At 35.3% G+C, this 17,661-nt stretch overlaps 1 protein-coding gene across 1 annotated transcript; it reads left to right on the plus strand.

Moving 5' to 3' along the window:
* The first annotated feature begins 7,306 nt into the window (after positions 1–7,306).
* On the plus strand, positions 7,307–8,672 carry LOC127106625 (probable inactive poly [ADP-ribose] polymerase SRO2). Its single transcript, XM_051043923.1, has 3 exons — positions 7,307–8,079; positions 8,168–8,298; positions 8,387–8,672. Exons 1-3 carry the CDS (start codon positions 7,452–7,454, stop codon positions 8,498–8,500), a joined length of 873 nt encoding a protein of 290 aa, XP_050899880.1. The 5' UTR covers positions 7,307–7,451; the 3' UTR covers positions 8,501–8,672.
* The last annotated feature ends 8,989 nt before the right edge of the window (positions 8,673–17,661 follow it).

The following is a 17,661-nucleotide window of genomic DNA, read 5'->3' on the forward strand; positions in this document are numbered from 1 at the left end:
ACATTAAACAAAATGTTAGGGCGTGTAGCCGTCAGATAGAGAAGGGAGCCTATCATACCACGATAGAGCTTCTAACAAACCTTTTAGCTAATTTCTTCTTTCTCCAGAATGCAGGTTGGATGCATTGGTGTCTTAGCAGGTTTGCATTCAACCATTTCAAACTTCTTCAGAATGTCCTTTATATACTTGCTTTGGTATACGTAGGTAGCTTCTGAAGCTTGATTGATTTGAATCCATAGAAAGAACTTTAGTTCTTGCATCAAGCTCATTTCAAATTCTGCCTGCATTAGCTCAGAGAATTCTTGACATACATAAGGGTTAGCTGAACCAAAAATAATGTCATCAACATATATTTGGCATATCATGACATCATTTCTAATATTTTTACAGAAGAGTGTAGAGTCAACCTTTCCTCTAATAAAATCATGTTCCAGAAGAAAGTTACTTAATCTTTCATACCAAGCTCTAGGGGCTTGTTTGAATCCATACAATGATTTCTTAAGTTTAAAAACGTGTTCTGGATTTTTTGAGTTTTCAAAGCCTGGAGGTCGATTAATGCAAACTTCTTCTGATATATAACCATTTAGGAATGCACTCTTGACATCCATTTGATATAGTTTGATGGAATGATTTACATCAAATGAAACAAGTAAGCGAATAGATTCTAACCTGGCGACTGGGGAAAAGGTTTCGTTATTGTCAATGCCTTCTTGTTGACTGTACCCCCGTGCCACCAGCCGTGCTTTGTTTCTGACTACTTCTCCCTTTTTGTTCAGTTTGTTTCTGAACACCCATCTGGTTCCGATAATGTGAATTCCTTTAGGCTTTGGGACGAGATCCCAGACGTCATTCTTTGAGAATTGATCTAGCTCTTCTTTCATAGCCAGAACCCAATCATTGTCTTGAAGTGCCTCATCATAGGAAGTAGGTTCGATTAGAGATACTAATCCTAAAGGAGTTTCTTCAGATACTTTGAATGTTGACCTGGTTCTGACAGGTTCATCCTTGTTTCCTAGAATCAAATCTTCAGAGATGTTAGGAAGACTTCTTGATCTTTTTTGGATAGTTAAGGATTCAGTTTCATCTGGCCTTTGTCTATCAGATACTTCTGGTGCTTTAGTCTTTTCGTCAGAGCTTGCAAGAGTGATCTCCAAATCTGCAAGTTTCTCAACTAGCTTTGACTTTTCAGGGTCAAGCTTATCATCAAATCTAACATGTATTGATTCTTCCACAATTTTGGTTTATGTGTTGTATACTCTGTAGCCTTTAGAGCATTCTGAGTATCCTAACATAATACCTTTTTGTGCTTTTGAATCAAACTTGTTTAGATGTTCTCTAGTATTGAGAATAAAACACGAGCACCCAAAAGGATGGAAATAAGAAATGTTGGATTTTCTTCCCTTACATAATTCATAGGGAGTCTTTTCCAGAATAGGTCTTATAGAGATTATATTTTGAATATAACATGCTGTATTTACTACTTTAGCCAAAAAATGCTTAGCCACATTTGTTTCATTGATCATGGTTCTGGCCATCTCTTGAAGTGTCTTATTCTTCCTTTCTACAACTCCATTTTGTTGTGGAGTTCTAGGGCAGGAGAAATCATGGGATATTCCATTCGAGTCAAATAGTTCCTCAAAAAAATTATTTTTGAATTCGCCACCATGATCACTTCTGACTCTGATGATTTTAGAGTCAAATTCGTTTTGCACTTTAGAGTAGAAGTTCGTGAATACAGAGTGAGACTCACTCTTGTGCTTTAGGAATTTTACCCATGTCTAGCGACTAAAATCATCAACAATAACTAGTCCATACTTCTTTCCATTGAGTGACGCCGTCTTAACAGGCCCAAAAAGGCCAATTTGAAGAAGTTCTAGAGGCTTCGAGGTGGAAATAATATTTTTCTTTTTAAAAGATGTTTTCGAAAATTTACCTTTCTGACATGCCTCACATAGAGCTTCTGAAGAATACTTCAGTTTAGGTAGGCCTCTGACTAACTCGAGTTTATTTAGCTGAGAGAGTTTTCTCATGCTAATGTGGCCCAAGCGTCTATGCCATACCCATTGCTCTTCATGAATTGACATCATACATTTTACATTTTGATCTTTTAGGTCTGAAAGATTTATTTTGTAAATATTGTTTTTCCTCTTGCCAGTGAATATGACTGTTCCATTGTTCTGATTAATTGCTTTACATGTTTTTTGATTGAAGACTACATCATAGCCGTTATCACTTAATTGAATTATTGATAACAGGTTATGCATTAATCCTTCTACATAGAGAATATCAGATATAGAGGGAAGAGTTCCATTACCAATGGTTTCAGAGCCTCTGATTCTTCCCTTATGATTTCCTCTAAAACCTACAAAGCCCGCATCTTTAAGTTCCAGGTTTTGGAACATATACTTTCTTCTCGTCATGTGTCGCGAGCATCCAGAGTCCAGGTACCATGAATGGTGTCTCAACTCTGCGGCATAGGATATCTCTTCAGAATCAAATTCTCCATCTGATGTATTTTTGGAGGTGGTAGCCATGAGTGCAACGTTTTCCTGTTCTTCAGAGTTTGATTCGGAGGAATCAGATCCACTGTCGTCCTAGGTGGCCATCAGTCCCTTTTTGGTTCTGAATGAGCTTTTCTTGAAACCTTCTCTTCTGGAGCTCTCTTTCTTCAGCTTTGGACATTCGTTTCTGTAATGACCTGTTTCCTTGCATTCATAACATGTTATTTCTTTATTCGACTTACCTCTGGAGGTTGATTTTGAGAGATCTCCCTTGGGTCTTGGTCTTTTGAAGTTGTTATTCCTTTTTATCCAAATTTATTTTACTCTTCTGGTCAAAAGGAATATCTCTTCTTCATCGTCAGAGTCTTCCTTTTCAGAGTCGTCATTGTCTTCCTCTTCAGCTTGGAAGGTTTTGTTCCTTTCTGGCTTGCGTCTTTCAGATCTGGACTCCAGTGCTACAGACTTGATCTTCTTTTGAAGGCTCATCTTCCTCAAGTTCTATCTCGTGACTTTTGAGTGAATTGACGAGTTCCTCAAGGCTAATATTGTTCAGATCTTTTGATAGCTTTAATGTTGTGACCATGGGTCTCCACCTTTTTGGCAAGCTTCTGACTATCTTTTTGACATGATCTGCATTTGTGTAGCCCTTGTCCAGAACTTTGAGTCATGCAATTAAAGTTTGAAATCTAGAAAAAATTACCTCTACAACTTCATCGTCCTCCATTTTGAATGCTTCATACTTCTGAATTAGAGCTAGAGCCTTTGTCTCTTTGACTTGAGAATTTCCTTCGTGGGTCATCCTCAGGGAATCAAGTATTTCTTTAGCTATTTCCCTGTTGGTGATCTTCTGATATTCATTGTAGGAAATGACATTCAGCAGTATCATTCTGGCTTTATGACGGTTTTTAAAGTCGTGCTTCTGGTCATCTGTCATTTTGCTTCTAGCAATGGTAACGCCAGCGTCAGACGCAGGAGGTGTGTAGCCGATTGTGACTATGTCCCATAGATCAGCATCATAGCCTAGAAAGAAACTTTCAATTCTATCTTTCCAATAATCAATTTTTTCTCCACCAAAGATTGGAGGTTTAGCATTGTAACTATCTCTTTCATTGGTGTTGGCCATAGTGTTTTTCTCACGCTGGATCTCTCAACACTGTTAAGTGTTTGATTAGAAAATCAATAACAGAGTTGAAACTCTGATACCAATTGAAAGTAGAGAAAAACAAGAAGGGGGGAGGGGTTGAATTGTTTTGGAAAATAAAACTTTTTCAAGAACTTAGACACACACATAATAAAAAGTTTAACATAGAAGTTTATACTGGTTCGCTTGAAATTCAAAGCTACTCTAGTCCACCCGGCCAAGGTGATTTCGCCTTCAAAAAGGTCTTAATCCACTAATCTTGAAAGATTACACAAACAATCGTCTAAGAGAATTAATCCCTTAGCCCTCTTAAGTATTCAGACTATACAGAGTCACTTGAGGAAATATTTCAGTAATAAAATGATTTGTAATGCACAGTGCTTCTAACAATAAGCAAATATTACAAAAAATAATAACCAAAGTTTTTCACGTAAGAGCATCAGCTCGTGAGAGAGTGAAAGAAGATGATGGAGAATTTTGTATTCTTGTGTGTCTCAGGTGTGTTTTTCTTGAGCGACATTCCATCCTTTATATAGGAGTTTTGAGAGGACCGTTGGATGATGGCAGAATCTTGGACATTGAAGAATGATTAATGTCATTACTCTCCTTGTTTCTTTCCAAAACAATTTTTGGGTGTGTCATAACTTCCTTCTAGAAATAGTTTCTTTCTAAATGCAGATTTCTTTATGGTTACGCTTTCTGAGCCAACGAATCCTGTATTCAGAGTCTTGTTTTAGCAATGTTCGTCTTCAGAGGGTACTTCTATCTGATTGAATCAGAGTTTCTCTTTAATCTTGACTTCTTCAGATCGTGCGTCTTCAGAGTCTGGATTCATTCTTCTTTATCAGAGTTTCTGACTTCTTTCGTTTTGCTAGTGCTTGCGTTTGATCAGAGTCAGAACCTTTTGGTCGCGTATTCTCTAAGTAGCATCTAACGCTGGATTCTGTATCTGATGATTTATCTATCTGATTGTTTGATCAGAGTCCTGCAAACTTAGGAAAAAATTCGTTAGGGTACCATTTTTGTTTCATCCTTTGTTATCATCAAAATCTTAGAGATACATTGTAGAACCAACTTTGTTCTTACAAGTCTTACGTCTCTTTTCCTTCTATCTATAAAGGAGCAGATGGGCTTGAAGATGAAGACCAATAGACTGCAATACAAGACTCTAAACCTTAACATTTCAAAGAGAAGTTACTCTGTCAAATGAGCTAGACTTAGAACCTCTTATCATTGTGCATATTTTAGAAGTTCTGAAAGTCTTAAGAGTCTTAACAAGTTGTATTCTGTCTATACCTCTGATTGCATATCAAGTGTAGTTTTACCCAAATCTCTTAAAAGTTTGTTAGAGAGTCAGAAGTCTCTTGTTTTAATGCTTGAGAACTTAAAGTCTTTTGCTTGTATGTTTGAGCATAAAAGTCTCTCTCACTTGAGGGTTTGAGCATTGGAAGTCTCTTACTTGTTTGCTTGAACATAGAAGTCTCTTACTTGAGAGTTTGAGCATTGAAAGTCTCTTGCTTGTTGCTTAACCATTTGTAATTAGTTTAGTTATAGTGAAAAACCCTTGTAAGTACAAGGGGATGAGACTACTCTCAAGTTATGAGAGGAACTAAGATATTTGCTTGTGTATTTGCTTGTGTATTTGCTTTACTTTACCTGCTTCTGAACTATTTTTTGCTGCTACTATTTGTATATCTCTGAGTCAAATTTTGTTTCAGAATTTGATAAGGATATCCAAGTGATCTGACTCTGAAGTAATTCTCATTAAGACTCTGACCTAAGTGTTCGTAATTTGATTGAGATCAATCAGAAACAGAATAAGAAAAAGCTTAGAGGAGAAAACCCAACACAATTCAACCCCTCATCTTTATGTTTTTCTCACATTCAGTTGACATCAGAGCAACGTCTCTGCTAAACACTTAACAATGGTACATAAAAGATGATGGGAAAAACACTTTTTATATAATTACTGATTATGATGTGTTTAACTCTGGTGAGGGTGCTCCTTATCCATTTGGTGTTGTTAATAATTATTACATTACTTCTGAGGAAAACAATTATACAACTAAATCTCCAACTTTCAGTGGAGATACTACTGAGTTTGAATGGTGGAAAAGTAATATGTATACTCATATCATAGGTATTGATGATGAGCTGTGAGATATTTTGGAAGATGACATTGATATTCAAGTCAATGGAGTTAGAATGGTATATGACAGAAAATCTCTCACACCTACTCAGAAAAAGATTTATAGGAAACATCATAGAGTTAAAGGCATCTTGGTAGATGCTCTATCTCATCCAGAGTACATCAAAATCATTGATAAATATACTACTAAGGCCATTTTTAAATCCCTATGTGCTACATATGAAGGGAATCAACAAGTTAAGGAAGCTAAGGCTAATCTTCTGATTCAACAATATGAGCTGTTTAGAATAAAGGAGGATGATGACATCAAAACTATATTTTTTAAGTTTTAAATTCTTGTGGTTGAACTTCAAATTTTGAACAAGAGCTACACTACCTCTGACATGTCAATAAGATCACATATTTCAACTATTTATGGTTCCAGTACGAAACACAAGATAACACCAATTAATTTTATTTTAGCAATAGAAATTTATGGCTTAACCCATTTTATTTAAAAAATAATATTTTTTTATTAATATATTTTTAATATTCAAAAATTATAAAAATACAAATTGAATTTGAATAATTTATGAAAGGCATATGTAATCCTCCAAAATCATAGGTTCTTCAATATGATTTTTTAATTGTCTAAAGTCCTAGCTTCTTCAATATAATATTTCGATTTCCCATTGAGATTTTTGTATTATAAAAAAAACCCTCAAACAAAATCTAAGATACACATTAAAAAATCTAATATAAAAATATGACTTAAAATTGATGTAATTACTTTTTCAATTTTAAAAATTAATTTTTAATGTTAGCAAAACTTACGTTTAACAAAATCTCCTAAAGACATAAAGAAAGAAAACAGAAGGAAATAACATGTGAGTCTTTAACTATAATGTTTAGTAAGTCAATTAAAATCCATGATAGAAATTAGAAGTGTTTATAATATGAATAAAATTCGAGAAAATAGGCTAAACACCCTCTCTCAATGTAAAATAATTTTCTAACAACAACGTGTATTATGCTAAATTAAATTTATATTTTAAAATTATTTTAAGAATATAATAAATTATTAATTTGTTATTAGACGATTTATAAAATTGACAATTAATAATTTTTTTCACAAAAAAAACTTAATATTTAATACTATTAGATCTTGTTTTATAAAACTGTCTGAATTATATACCTTTTTTAAAGCCAAATTCCGAACCTATATATAAGTATTATTAATATATTATTTGTTCGTTCTAGTTAATTTTAATAATATTTATTATTTTTTTATTCCATAAATTTTTGAGGAAATTGTCCAATTCAAACAAATTATTTTACCTAAATAGTTGCACACAATTTGCACCATGAAATGCAAAGATGGAAGCAATTTATCATGTCTTAACTTGAACCCTAAGAAAGGCAATGCAAAAATCACATGGCATGACGTATCTCTCTTGTGCAAGTTCACATCACATGCCTATAGGTTATAGCCAAAACCGTCCATTAATATCATGATACAGTCAACAATATCGGCACGAAAATGGTTTGTCTTGTCTTGTGCCCCAAGACTCATTTCCAAACCCTAAACCCATAGTATATAAATATTCAACTTTAAACCCTTCCTTTCAATTCTTGCATAATCACGGAATTGAGGTTGTAAGAGGCATTCATAGTGCACAAAATGCATCCATTTGAGAAATTGACTTGCAATGGACTAATGCACATAGTAGAAGAAGAGAGCGAAGAATATGAATTTGTTAAGAAAGGTTTTCTAAAGGGTATGGGATTCATGCAACATGCTACAAATATCATATCCATTCACAAAAACAACGTTTCCTCTAATTTAACAAGACAAGCTCGTTTGGAATCCTTTCATGTTTTCTCAAAGGCGGTATCAATTAAACGTGGAGGTGATGCCAAAGTTAGAGGTGCATGGTATGGTGGCTCATTAGATCAACTCATAGATATTCTATCTTTTGGATTCACACGATGCAACATAAATATTCATGATGATGATGAATCTCATGGTATTGGTATTTCATTATTTTCTGCCAATTTTTCCATTGATAGTGCAATGTGTACAGTGGAAGATGAGAATGGTTTGAGGCATGTGTTGCTATGTAGGGTGATTGTAGGGAAATTTGAAAGTGTTGCTGCTGATTCAAAACAAAGCCAACCTAGTTGTAATGAATATGACACAGGAGTTGATGATATTTTAGCACCAAGAAAACATATAATATGGACTGCTTTTATGAATTCGTATATTCATCCAGATTATATTATAAGTTTCAACTATAAGAATATCAAAGGTAAGTAGAAGTTGTGTTTGTTTTTTTCATCTCCATCTACCTTTTGCATGTTTTATGAATTATTATAATTTATTATTTGTTGGAGCAGATCCAGAAATATTTGGAACGTTACTACCTCGATCAGAGTATGTGTTATTTCCTAATTTAGTGGCAAAAGTTTCAAAGCATTTGAAACCATCGCAAATGGGTTTGTTACTCAAAAGCTATCGTGTTTACCAAGTAAGTAAACAATACTTTTAGAATTGCTTTGTTTTAAGGTTTTTGGTTACTTTGTTGCTGATTAAAAGTTGATTATGTTTGGGGTTAGGAGAAAAAGACTACAAGAGAGATATGGATAAAGAAAATGAGGAAGATAGTAGGGGATAAATTGCTGCATTTAGTGATCACTCATAACTCCAGTGGTGATGTGCAATCTCTTTAGTTTCAATTTTAGAATCGTATATACTATAATTCCCTACCACGTAGTTTCTCCTACATATTGGTTCTTTTGAGCAAGGGAGCTAAGCATTTATCCTCATTTCTCAAAAGTAACAAATGGAGGGTGTTAAGTGCTTAAATATAAGTTATGTACTAAAATATACTTTTCTCTATTATAAATGTACTTTTCTTCATTTATCTTTTATATTTTATAAGTATTCGCCTTTTATATCTTTTATAAATTAACAAACTTTATCATGACTTGGTATTTTTTTAGACAAAAGTAGTTAGTGTATTTTTGTTTTGAGCCAGTTTGATATTATACATATAAAAGTCTTTATGTTATATTTTCAAGGAGGTTGAACCGTTTGTAAGAGTCTCTTTGACATAGAAATTATCCTTACAAACGTGAATGAGGAGGTCTTAGACTTTTTCATAAGACGATGGGGGAGATGGAGAGGTCATTGCGTGAAATCTGAAAAGGTTTGAATAAGACTCAAGACGATCTTCATGAAATGCATTATGAAAATGTTCCTTTAACTAAAGATTACGTGAAAGTTGCAGAGTTTAGTTACTCTATCATGGAAGTGGTTTTCGAGAATTCTTTGTGACAAGTAGAATTCTCCCACCTTAAGGTGAAAATATTGAGGGAGGAGATTCATTCCGAGCAGGAGATGACATATGAGAGGGATGTCATTCTTGGCGAGAGGCCACACTCATAGGCATTGTATACTTTTTTTTACGCTCCTACCATCCCGTCTTTGTAAGAATTCTATTTATGGTTTGAGATGTATGATTGATTAGTATCTTATAATATTAAATGAAGTGCAAAATATCTATAGTTGATTTTTTGTTTCGATAATTGAGGGACTAATGCATTTGAATGATACACATTGAAATAATGATTTTGATGAATAATTGATTGTTGATCTGAACATCTTTATGATATAGTTCATGGATACTTATAATAATGATTATGAACTTGCAAATTTAGAGAGAAAAAAAACAAGTCATGCTTCAAATTTATTTTTAAAACTTTTTGATCAAGTCTTGAGACATATACATTGTATAGTGAAATTTTCTGAATCATTTGTATGAATTTTGTTGGAGGACAAACAAAAAGATAAGTTAGGGAGAGTTGATAAGTGCTAAAAATATGCAAAATATATAGACACTTGTTGACTTATTTTATAAGAAATAAATGAAAAAACCTCCAATTTACCAAGAAAACATGATAAAACACTTGTATGTGTTGAAGTTGGTAGTTGTGCTGTTGGAGTTTGTTTGAAGTCTCACATTTCTTAGGTTCTCGAGTTGTTGGGTGTATAAATATGTGAGGTTTCCCTCACATATTCATCCATTCAAAATTCTGAGAACCTAAGCAATGTAAGACTTCAAACAAACTCTAATATTATAACTACCAACTTCAACACTCACCCTCACGCCTAGCATGTGCGTTTGACCTAGGATCTAGTTAGGCGTGAGGGTGGATGTCGAAATTGATAGTTGTAATGTTGGAGTTTGTTTGAAGTCACAAATTACTTAGGTTCCCGAATTATTAGGTTTATAAATATGTCAGGGCAATCTCTCCCTTTGAGCTAGCTTTTCGGACTGAGTTCCATGCATACTTAACATGGTATTAGAGTTAAATTTTTGGGTTGTGATCCAGTCATATTTAACATGGTATCAATATCGGATTAAGGACTACAATATGGACGTTTGACCCAGGTTCACGCTAGGCGTGAGGGTGATGTAATACCCTAAATTTTGTCCCATCTTAAAATCATTTATCTGCATAATTTCTTATGATCATTTCATCTGACCGTAAGACTTCATTTCCATGCATATGTCAAAGTCCAATAATTAAGGATTCAAAGTAATTTGGATTGTGTTTGATTCTCTTGACCGATCCGTATATCGTGCATCATTATCATTAGAGGTTTTGAATCAATATTTGTATCATCCTTGGTTGAGGTACAAAAATGTGGGTCTTTGTGAATCAAATATTTAAGGTTTTATTCCATTTTTTATTAGAGATAAGTTCTTATTTGGGCTTTGTTTTCAAATTCATTTCCTCGCCTATTTCACCCTAAGCCCAAATCACTTATAGATCATCCCATTTTAGTTTAAGTTGGTTTAAGTCTCATGCCACTAGAATCTATTATCCATGATCAACATTTTACGCATGTCATTTAGACTAATTAAGTCATAAAGGTTTGACTTCTGCCAATTATTTGGTTTTGGTTGTTGGAAAGTCAATGGTGGAAGTAAAATTTAAGGTTTGACCCTATCTGCCTTTGGAAAATCACCAGAAAGGAAATTACAAGTTTAACATTTTTTTTACTTAGGAACTCGGTGCCATTCTTGCTCATGTTTTCCTAAACCAAGCCATTCATATTCAAACAAGCAGTTCATACTCAAACAGTGTCATTCATACAATAACATTCTTTTGCATTCAATCAATTCAATTAAAAATGTTACAAAAAGTCCAATGAGAGTTATAACGTTTATACATCAACTTAGAACTTTACATACTTTTGAGCCTAATACAAAATGGTATCACAAAAGTTTCAAATTAACCAAAAGAAACTAAGAAACTAAGAGGAGAATCCAAGCCTAACACTTGATATTCAATATCTAACAGCCCATAGATTGCTTCATCTTCAAGTAACCCTATCACTAAGATGTCTTAGCACATGAAAGCTCATAGCAGCTGGATAAGCTCATCAACATTTGGTTTCTCCTTTGGAACTTTCCATCTTCCTGTACTAAACCTCCAACTGAACCTAGCATTAAGACGATGATTTTCTTGTTACAACATACCATGGAAAATAATATAGAGGAAGAGAGAATCAAGATGGGAGAAATCAAAATGACCTAAACAAATCTTGCTACTTTTTCACGAGACATCACCTACACTGTTGGGCAGCAATAACAACAAGTCTCCATTTAACAAACATTAAAAGTTACAGCAACAGTCAACAAAGCAAAGAAGAGGAGTGTACCATGATCACGACTATACACTTTCAAACCGTGAAGTTTCTATCCAATTACGTTACACCACGCCATCTTCACAAATCTTACAGAGCCACCTTCAGATTCCATATGATGTTCTTTATGACTAAGTTTCTTTCGCAACAAACCATGAGCACATCACACTTACACCCCAATCCACAATACAAATCAACTCCTGCAAACAATAAGCAGTAAATATATCATAAGAAGTGCATGAAAAAGTAGCAAGCAAAGGCAAAATTTGAATGAACACAAGCAAGAGAAAACATCGAAGTCAAAGTAAGCTTCCTGTTTTGACTGATTTTAATTGAAGCATAAGTGAAATTATTTTACGGTAGTAAATATGACCATGAGAGCTTCTAGAAATCTACTGCAAAATATCTATTTTACTACAGAAAAATTTCATATCCGTCAAAATCCCTGATTAAACAAATTGGTTCCCACAAAATCTAAAAAAAAAATTCCTTCTAACGGAATGAAATTTGTCCACTTAATCACAGATCACCCATAACCAATTCTCACATGTGTGAGGAGATATTCCTATTACCTCACACGTAACCTTAGTTTTTTCCTCACACTCTATAAATAAGAGCTTGTGCGGCTCACTCTCACAGACAAAAAAAACCTAGTGAAGCCCTATCAAAATTTATCCTTACACCTCACCTAAAGCTCCTCTATGAGTTCATTGAGCTTCACTTTGAAGCTCATTGAGCTGAGCTCTCACCCCCATCATAACAAAAAACTAGCAACAAAAAAAGAAGAAGGAGAAATAAAAGTCACAGTAGAAAGAAAAGATCAAGGAAGCTTACCTTCAGACAGATTTTGCACTCCATTTGGTAGTCGAGGTCCATGGTTTTAAATTATGGTTGCGGCTGCGGATGCGGTTTTGGATGCGGGTGTTGCGATTGCGGTCATTGTGCTTGTTGCGATGCGCATTGTGGCCGTTGCGGTATGAATTTTTATAGGTAGGTGTTTGAAATACAATGTTGAAAAACACTTAAGGTTAAGTTTTTTAATTACATATGAAGTAAATTGAATTTTAGGATTCTAATATTTCGTTTCTTGATTAAGATACTTAAAGAATCATGATTGAAACTGTTTGATATGGTTTCTAATAAAGTTGAAGGTGTAATTTTAAAATCACACCGCAATTGCGGTTTGATGCGGTTGCGGAGGCAATTGATGCGGTTACGGAGGCAACCGCATCCGCAATATTGCGGGTGTAATTACGGACCGCAATTTAAAACCATGCTTGCTCCTTTTTTTCCTTCATATTTTTGAGTTCGTTTACATGCCCTTTTCATATTGTACTTGATTGTAACTGTAAATAGTGAGAAAAAACAGGGTATAAGGACCACATGGGATTAAGGTTTCGTTGTTGCTACCTGTAAGACCCTAATTTTGACCCTAAGATCCCTCATGGCATCATATCATTGCTCATTGCATTGCCTCAAGGATCATAGCATGTTTGGCTCCTTAACCCTAGGGTTGGGACTTGTGTGAGTGGTTTGAAACCACCAAGCATACTTATATTGTATATTATTGTTTTTTTTTAATTTTGATTACTAACCAAAAGCACAAAAATATGTCACTAACTCTTTTTGTTTTGAAGCTCAAGTGATCATGTGCTCCCTTGCTCCTAGGAGGCTCCTAAGCTCAAGTGATCATGTGCTCCCTTGCTCCTAGGAGGCTCCTAAGCTCAATGAAGTGGCTAGATGAAGATGAGAATAAACATGACAATGGTTCACAAAGTTCCTAATCATCCTATATGTCTCCCAAGTATCTCAATTTGCCAATTTGATCAAGATAACCCAAAGGGCTTGAGAATTGTTTCCCAAGGAAACCCTAATTCAATTGTGCTTTGACTGTGCCTTGCTCATGAAGCAACCTCAACCTATGATCAAATTCAATCAAGGGAAGTTCTTTAATTCATTATTTTATGCATATATGAGCATATGTGAGACCCCTCAATCATTCATTCATCAAGATTGGAAGTTTGGCCTTGAGAAGTTGACCAGTCAAGTCACCTGACTAAACTGAAGATCACTGGGATACAACTTTTAATGTGTTTGTCAAATGAAGATGACCCCAAGAGAAAACATGTTCTTAAGAATCATATTAACAACTTTCATGTTCATCAAAAATCTATTTGAAACTTGTAAGGTCATCATTCATTTCAAAACATTATAGGTCATTTTGACTGAAATCCTAATTTTGGGTCAACTTCCCAAGGACCTAACTTCCCTAATTTTAATGGTTTTGAGGTGAGACCAATTTCATTGGAAAGCTTAAGACGTCTACTTCAAATGTTATGTTGGACAAAATTTCATAATCCTAAAATAAATACATGTGATAATACAAAATATTATAGGTCACTTTGGACCTAAGTCATTGAATTTGAAAAATGCCCAACTTCAAGTGCCCATAACTTTCTCATGAAAACTCCAAATGATGCAAAATTTAATTCTAAATTGATCATCTTGAAAAGATATACAACTTTGATGTTATAGGTTTTTCCATTTGAGGCTTACATCATTGAAACAGAAGGGCTTGAAGATACTTGCTTTTGGTGAAAATTTTCAAAGGTAACTTAGACATGTTTGGTACCCAAACTTTCACATCCAGCTTTCATTAAGTTCCAAGCTCCAAATTAATTTTTGCCCAACATAACTTTTGTTCCTTATTTCAAGAGCTTTCCAACCATTACTCACATTAATTTATTGGACTTTCCATGTGGGAGTTTCGAAGAGCTTACTATTTAGGTTCATTTTTGCATTTCACATTAAAACTTCATGTGCAAGCAGATGCCAATCCAATTACACGTCCAATTCACTTTCAGATGGTATCAACAAGGATTTGCACCCATCATTGGGCCTTACATGCGCTTGTACAGACTCATGCAAGGAGGATTCAAATCCCATGCACACGAGGGAACCATGCTTCTCATCACATTTCAGCTATAAATAAGTGTGCATTCTCATTCAAAGGGGAACCAAGTGGAGATCTGAATTGTTGCTGAATTGAAATCCAAACCCTCACTAAAGGAATTTTCAGTTTTCTTTCTCTTTTTCAAGCTTGAATTTCAACATCATTAGTTGATCTTCAAAGCTCAATTCCTTGACCTAGCATCACCATCACACTTCCAGAGCAAAAGTAGATCAAGAGCTTGGGGAACTCGTGTTGTTTGAAGCTTCATTTCCGAGTTAGAACACCAAACTTTCTTGATCTAGATCTTGCAATACAATGTGAATTCCTTTGGTTCATGCTGTTTTCTGAAGTCCTCATGCTTGAGGAAGGCCAGTGATGGTCGTAATTTTGCAAATGGTGCCATTTCAGTTCATGCACCATGATCTTCAAGCTCATGTTTTTCTCTAAATAGGAACTGTGAGGATGATCCATGGTTACAGGGGTGATGTACATCACCTCAGCTTCATTTTGATGCCTTCATTTTTCATTTTCATTGCCATTTAATTTCCTGCGCGTGGTGGCCGGATCTTGTTGGATCGCCGGAGAAGATGGTGGTTTCCACCACCATCCCCATGTGGTAGCCTCCCAGCCTTTGGATCATGCTGAAACGTTTTAATTCTGACCTTTCTTTATGTTGACTCATTTAAATACAATGTGTTGCGCGCTTGACTTGAGAGCATCGTATATCCGCGCCTTAGAGCCATATGATCATTGTCACGTCAATTAATGAGATGATCTGATGGCGCTGGATTTTCCTATTTTTCTTATTTTCTTTTAATTTCAGTTAATTCCTTTTATTTTCAAAAATTCATAAATATTTTATTTGAAGTCATAAAAATATGAGACCAATGCCAAAAAATTTCTTGAAAAATCCAGTTTCATATTTTGATTTTTAATTATTTTTGTGACTTCATTTAATATTTTTTGTGAATTATTTGGTTTTTAATAGTTTTAATTCATTTTAAAATACTTTTTGATATTTGAAAAATCCAAAAATATTTTCCTGACACCTATGGATCATGATAAATCAATGAAGAATAGTCTTATCAATTTCTTATTTGACTTGAGATTTATTTGAGATTTTAATTCATATTGTGTTATATTTTATTGTTTTTAATTGTTTTAAAATAGTTTCTGATTTCAAAAATTGTTGAAATTTTTTGTCAAAGTTTGTTTGACCATGTTAGACCTATGAGAATTTAATTGGACTTGTTGAAGTTGATTTGAATTAAATTTGAGGTTTGACCATATTTTGTTTATTTTATTTTGCATTTATTTTTAATTCAAAAAATACCAAAAAAATATGTTTGACTTGTTGACTTGTAATCTTCATTTCTCTTCTGTTTGGCATTGATTGATGATGATTTGGTTCACATTTGATCAATTGAGTTTGATACTTTATTTCTCTTCTCTTAATCCCATTCCTACTCTGTTGGGTGACACTTATTTCTCTTTGCATATGAGGAATGCGAAGGGTGGTGGTTCCATTGTGTGTTGTCTGCCTCTGTTGTACAAGTGGTTTATTTCGCACTTGCCTCAGACGCTCGCCTTCAAGGAGAACAAGGGATGTCTACGGTGGTCTGCCAGACTTATGTCTCTCACTAATGATGATATCTCTTGGTATAATCGTGTTTATGATGGCACTCAGATTATTGACTCTTGTGGTGAATTCTCCAATGTACCTCTTCTTGGCACATATGGTGGAATTAACTACAACCCTGCTTTGGCTCGCCGTCAGCTTGGGTTCCCCTTAAAGGATAAATCTAACAATGTTTTGTTGGAAGGCTTATTCTTTCAAGAGGGTAAAGATCCCCAGAACTTGAAGGATAGAATGGTCTGCGCCTGGTGCAAGGTTCATAGGAAAGGGAGGAATGAGCTTGGTCCGAAGAATTGTGTTGCTTTGGAACCTTACACCGCTTGGGTGAGGAAGAGAGCTCTTGAGTACCGTATGCCGTACGAGTATCCGAGACCTACCCCTATGGTTATGGTTGGGCCTTCAACCCTCCCTAATCAAGGCGTAGAGGAGTTGAGAGATGAAGACCGATCGCGTGCATGGTTCGTGAGCGTGAGGAACTTCTTCAGCAGATCAAAGATAAGGATGCAGTGATAGAATTTCTAAAGCATCAGGTTATCGATGAGCATGACGATGTGGTTACTTCTCTTCTTCCTCATTCATCTAGGTTTTGGAAGAGGAAGTATGATCAGCTTACCAAGGAGAAAGCCGATATGGAAGCAGCTTATGAGAGAGATGTGAATAGGCTTCGTGCAGCTTATCTTCCGATCTCGAAGGCTTTGGACGATTGTTTCTAGGGCTCCATAGGATGTTCATTCTCCTTTTCTCTTGTATTGTATTTGGTTACCAAAACTGTATTCCTTCTTTGGTGTAAAAAGTTCTCAAATATTATTACTATGAGTACTCCATATATGTCTTAAAAGTTGAAAATTTTCAAATATTTGCAAATAGATCTCTAAAAAGTTCCTCTGATAAAAAAACAAACCATATGCACAAACATTGCATGCATCATATGCATAAGCAGGTTTTGTTCTGAGCTCTTGATCGATGGTCTAACTCTTTGCTCTTCATTTATTTTGAAGACAAGCTGATGCACCGGTACAATACTAGAGCGAATCATCCGAGGATAATGGAGCATCTAGAGCAAGAAAACAGGGACTTGAAGGAAGAGATTGCTAGGCTGACTGCCATGATGGAGTCAGTTCTGGCCGCCCAGAGCCAAGCTTCGCCAACTCCTGCAACTCCTCCCGCGAGGACGATTATTTTTGAGATAGCTACTTCAACGGTGCCTGCTGCAGCAGCCCACTTCGCTCCGTCTATGCCAGCCGGGTTCCCTTGGGGAATGCCTGCTAATTTCATACCAGAGGGTTTTGCTCCTACTCTCGCTTCTTTGCCGGCATCTAGCCCGGTCCTGTCTGTGCCACCTCCCGTTGTGCACACCCTTCCCCGTGTTGAAGACAACATCTATCATTCTGAGCCATCTGAGGGCCCGGACGTATATGAGAAGATGGATGAGATGAAAGATCAATTCCTTGAGTTGCGCAAGGAACTGAATACGTTGAGGGGGAAGGACCTCTTTGGAAAAAGTGCTGTTGAGTTGTGCCTGGTGCCCAACGTAAAGATCCCTATTAAATTCAAAGTACCTGACTTTGAGAAATATAAGGGAAATA

The sequence above is a fragment of the Lathyrus oleraceus genome, chromosome 7, assembly GCF_024323335.1.
Source record: "Lathyrus oleraceus cultivar Zhongwan6 chromosome 7, CAAS_Psat_ZW6_1.0, whole genome shotgun sequence".
Taxonomy (NCBI): Eukaryota; Viridiplantae; Streptophyta; class Magnoliopsida; order Fabales; family Fabaceae; genus Lathyrus; species Lathyrus oleraceus.

Bases quoted from the DNA above. Each gene is read 5' to 3' on its own strand.
- LOC127106625 (XM_051043923.1), top strand. From the start codon at position 7,452: ATGCATCCATTTGAGAAATTGACTTGCAATGGACTAATGCACATAGTA. The intron at 8,080-8,167 runs GTAAGTAGAAGT...TTGTTGGAGCAG, and splicing joins CAACTATAAGAATATCAAAG to ATCCAGAAATATTTGGAACG. The intron at 8,299-8,386 runs GTAAGTAAACAA...GTTTGGGGTTAG, and splicing joins AAAGCTATCGTGTTTACCAA to GAGAAAAAGACTACAAGAGA.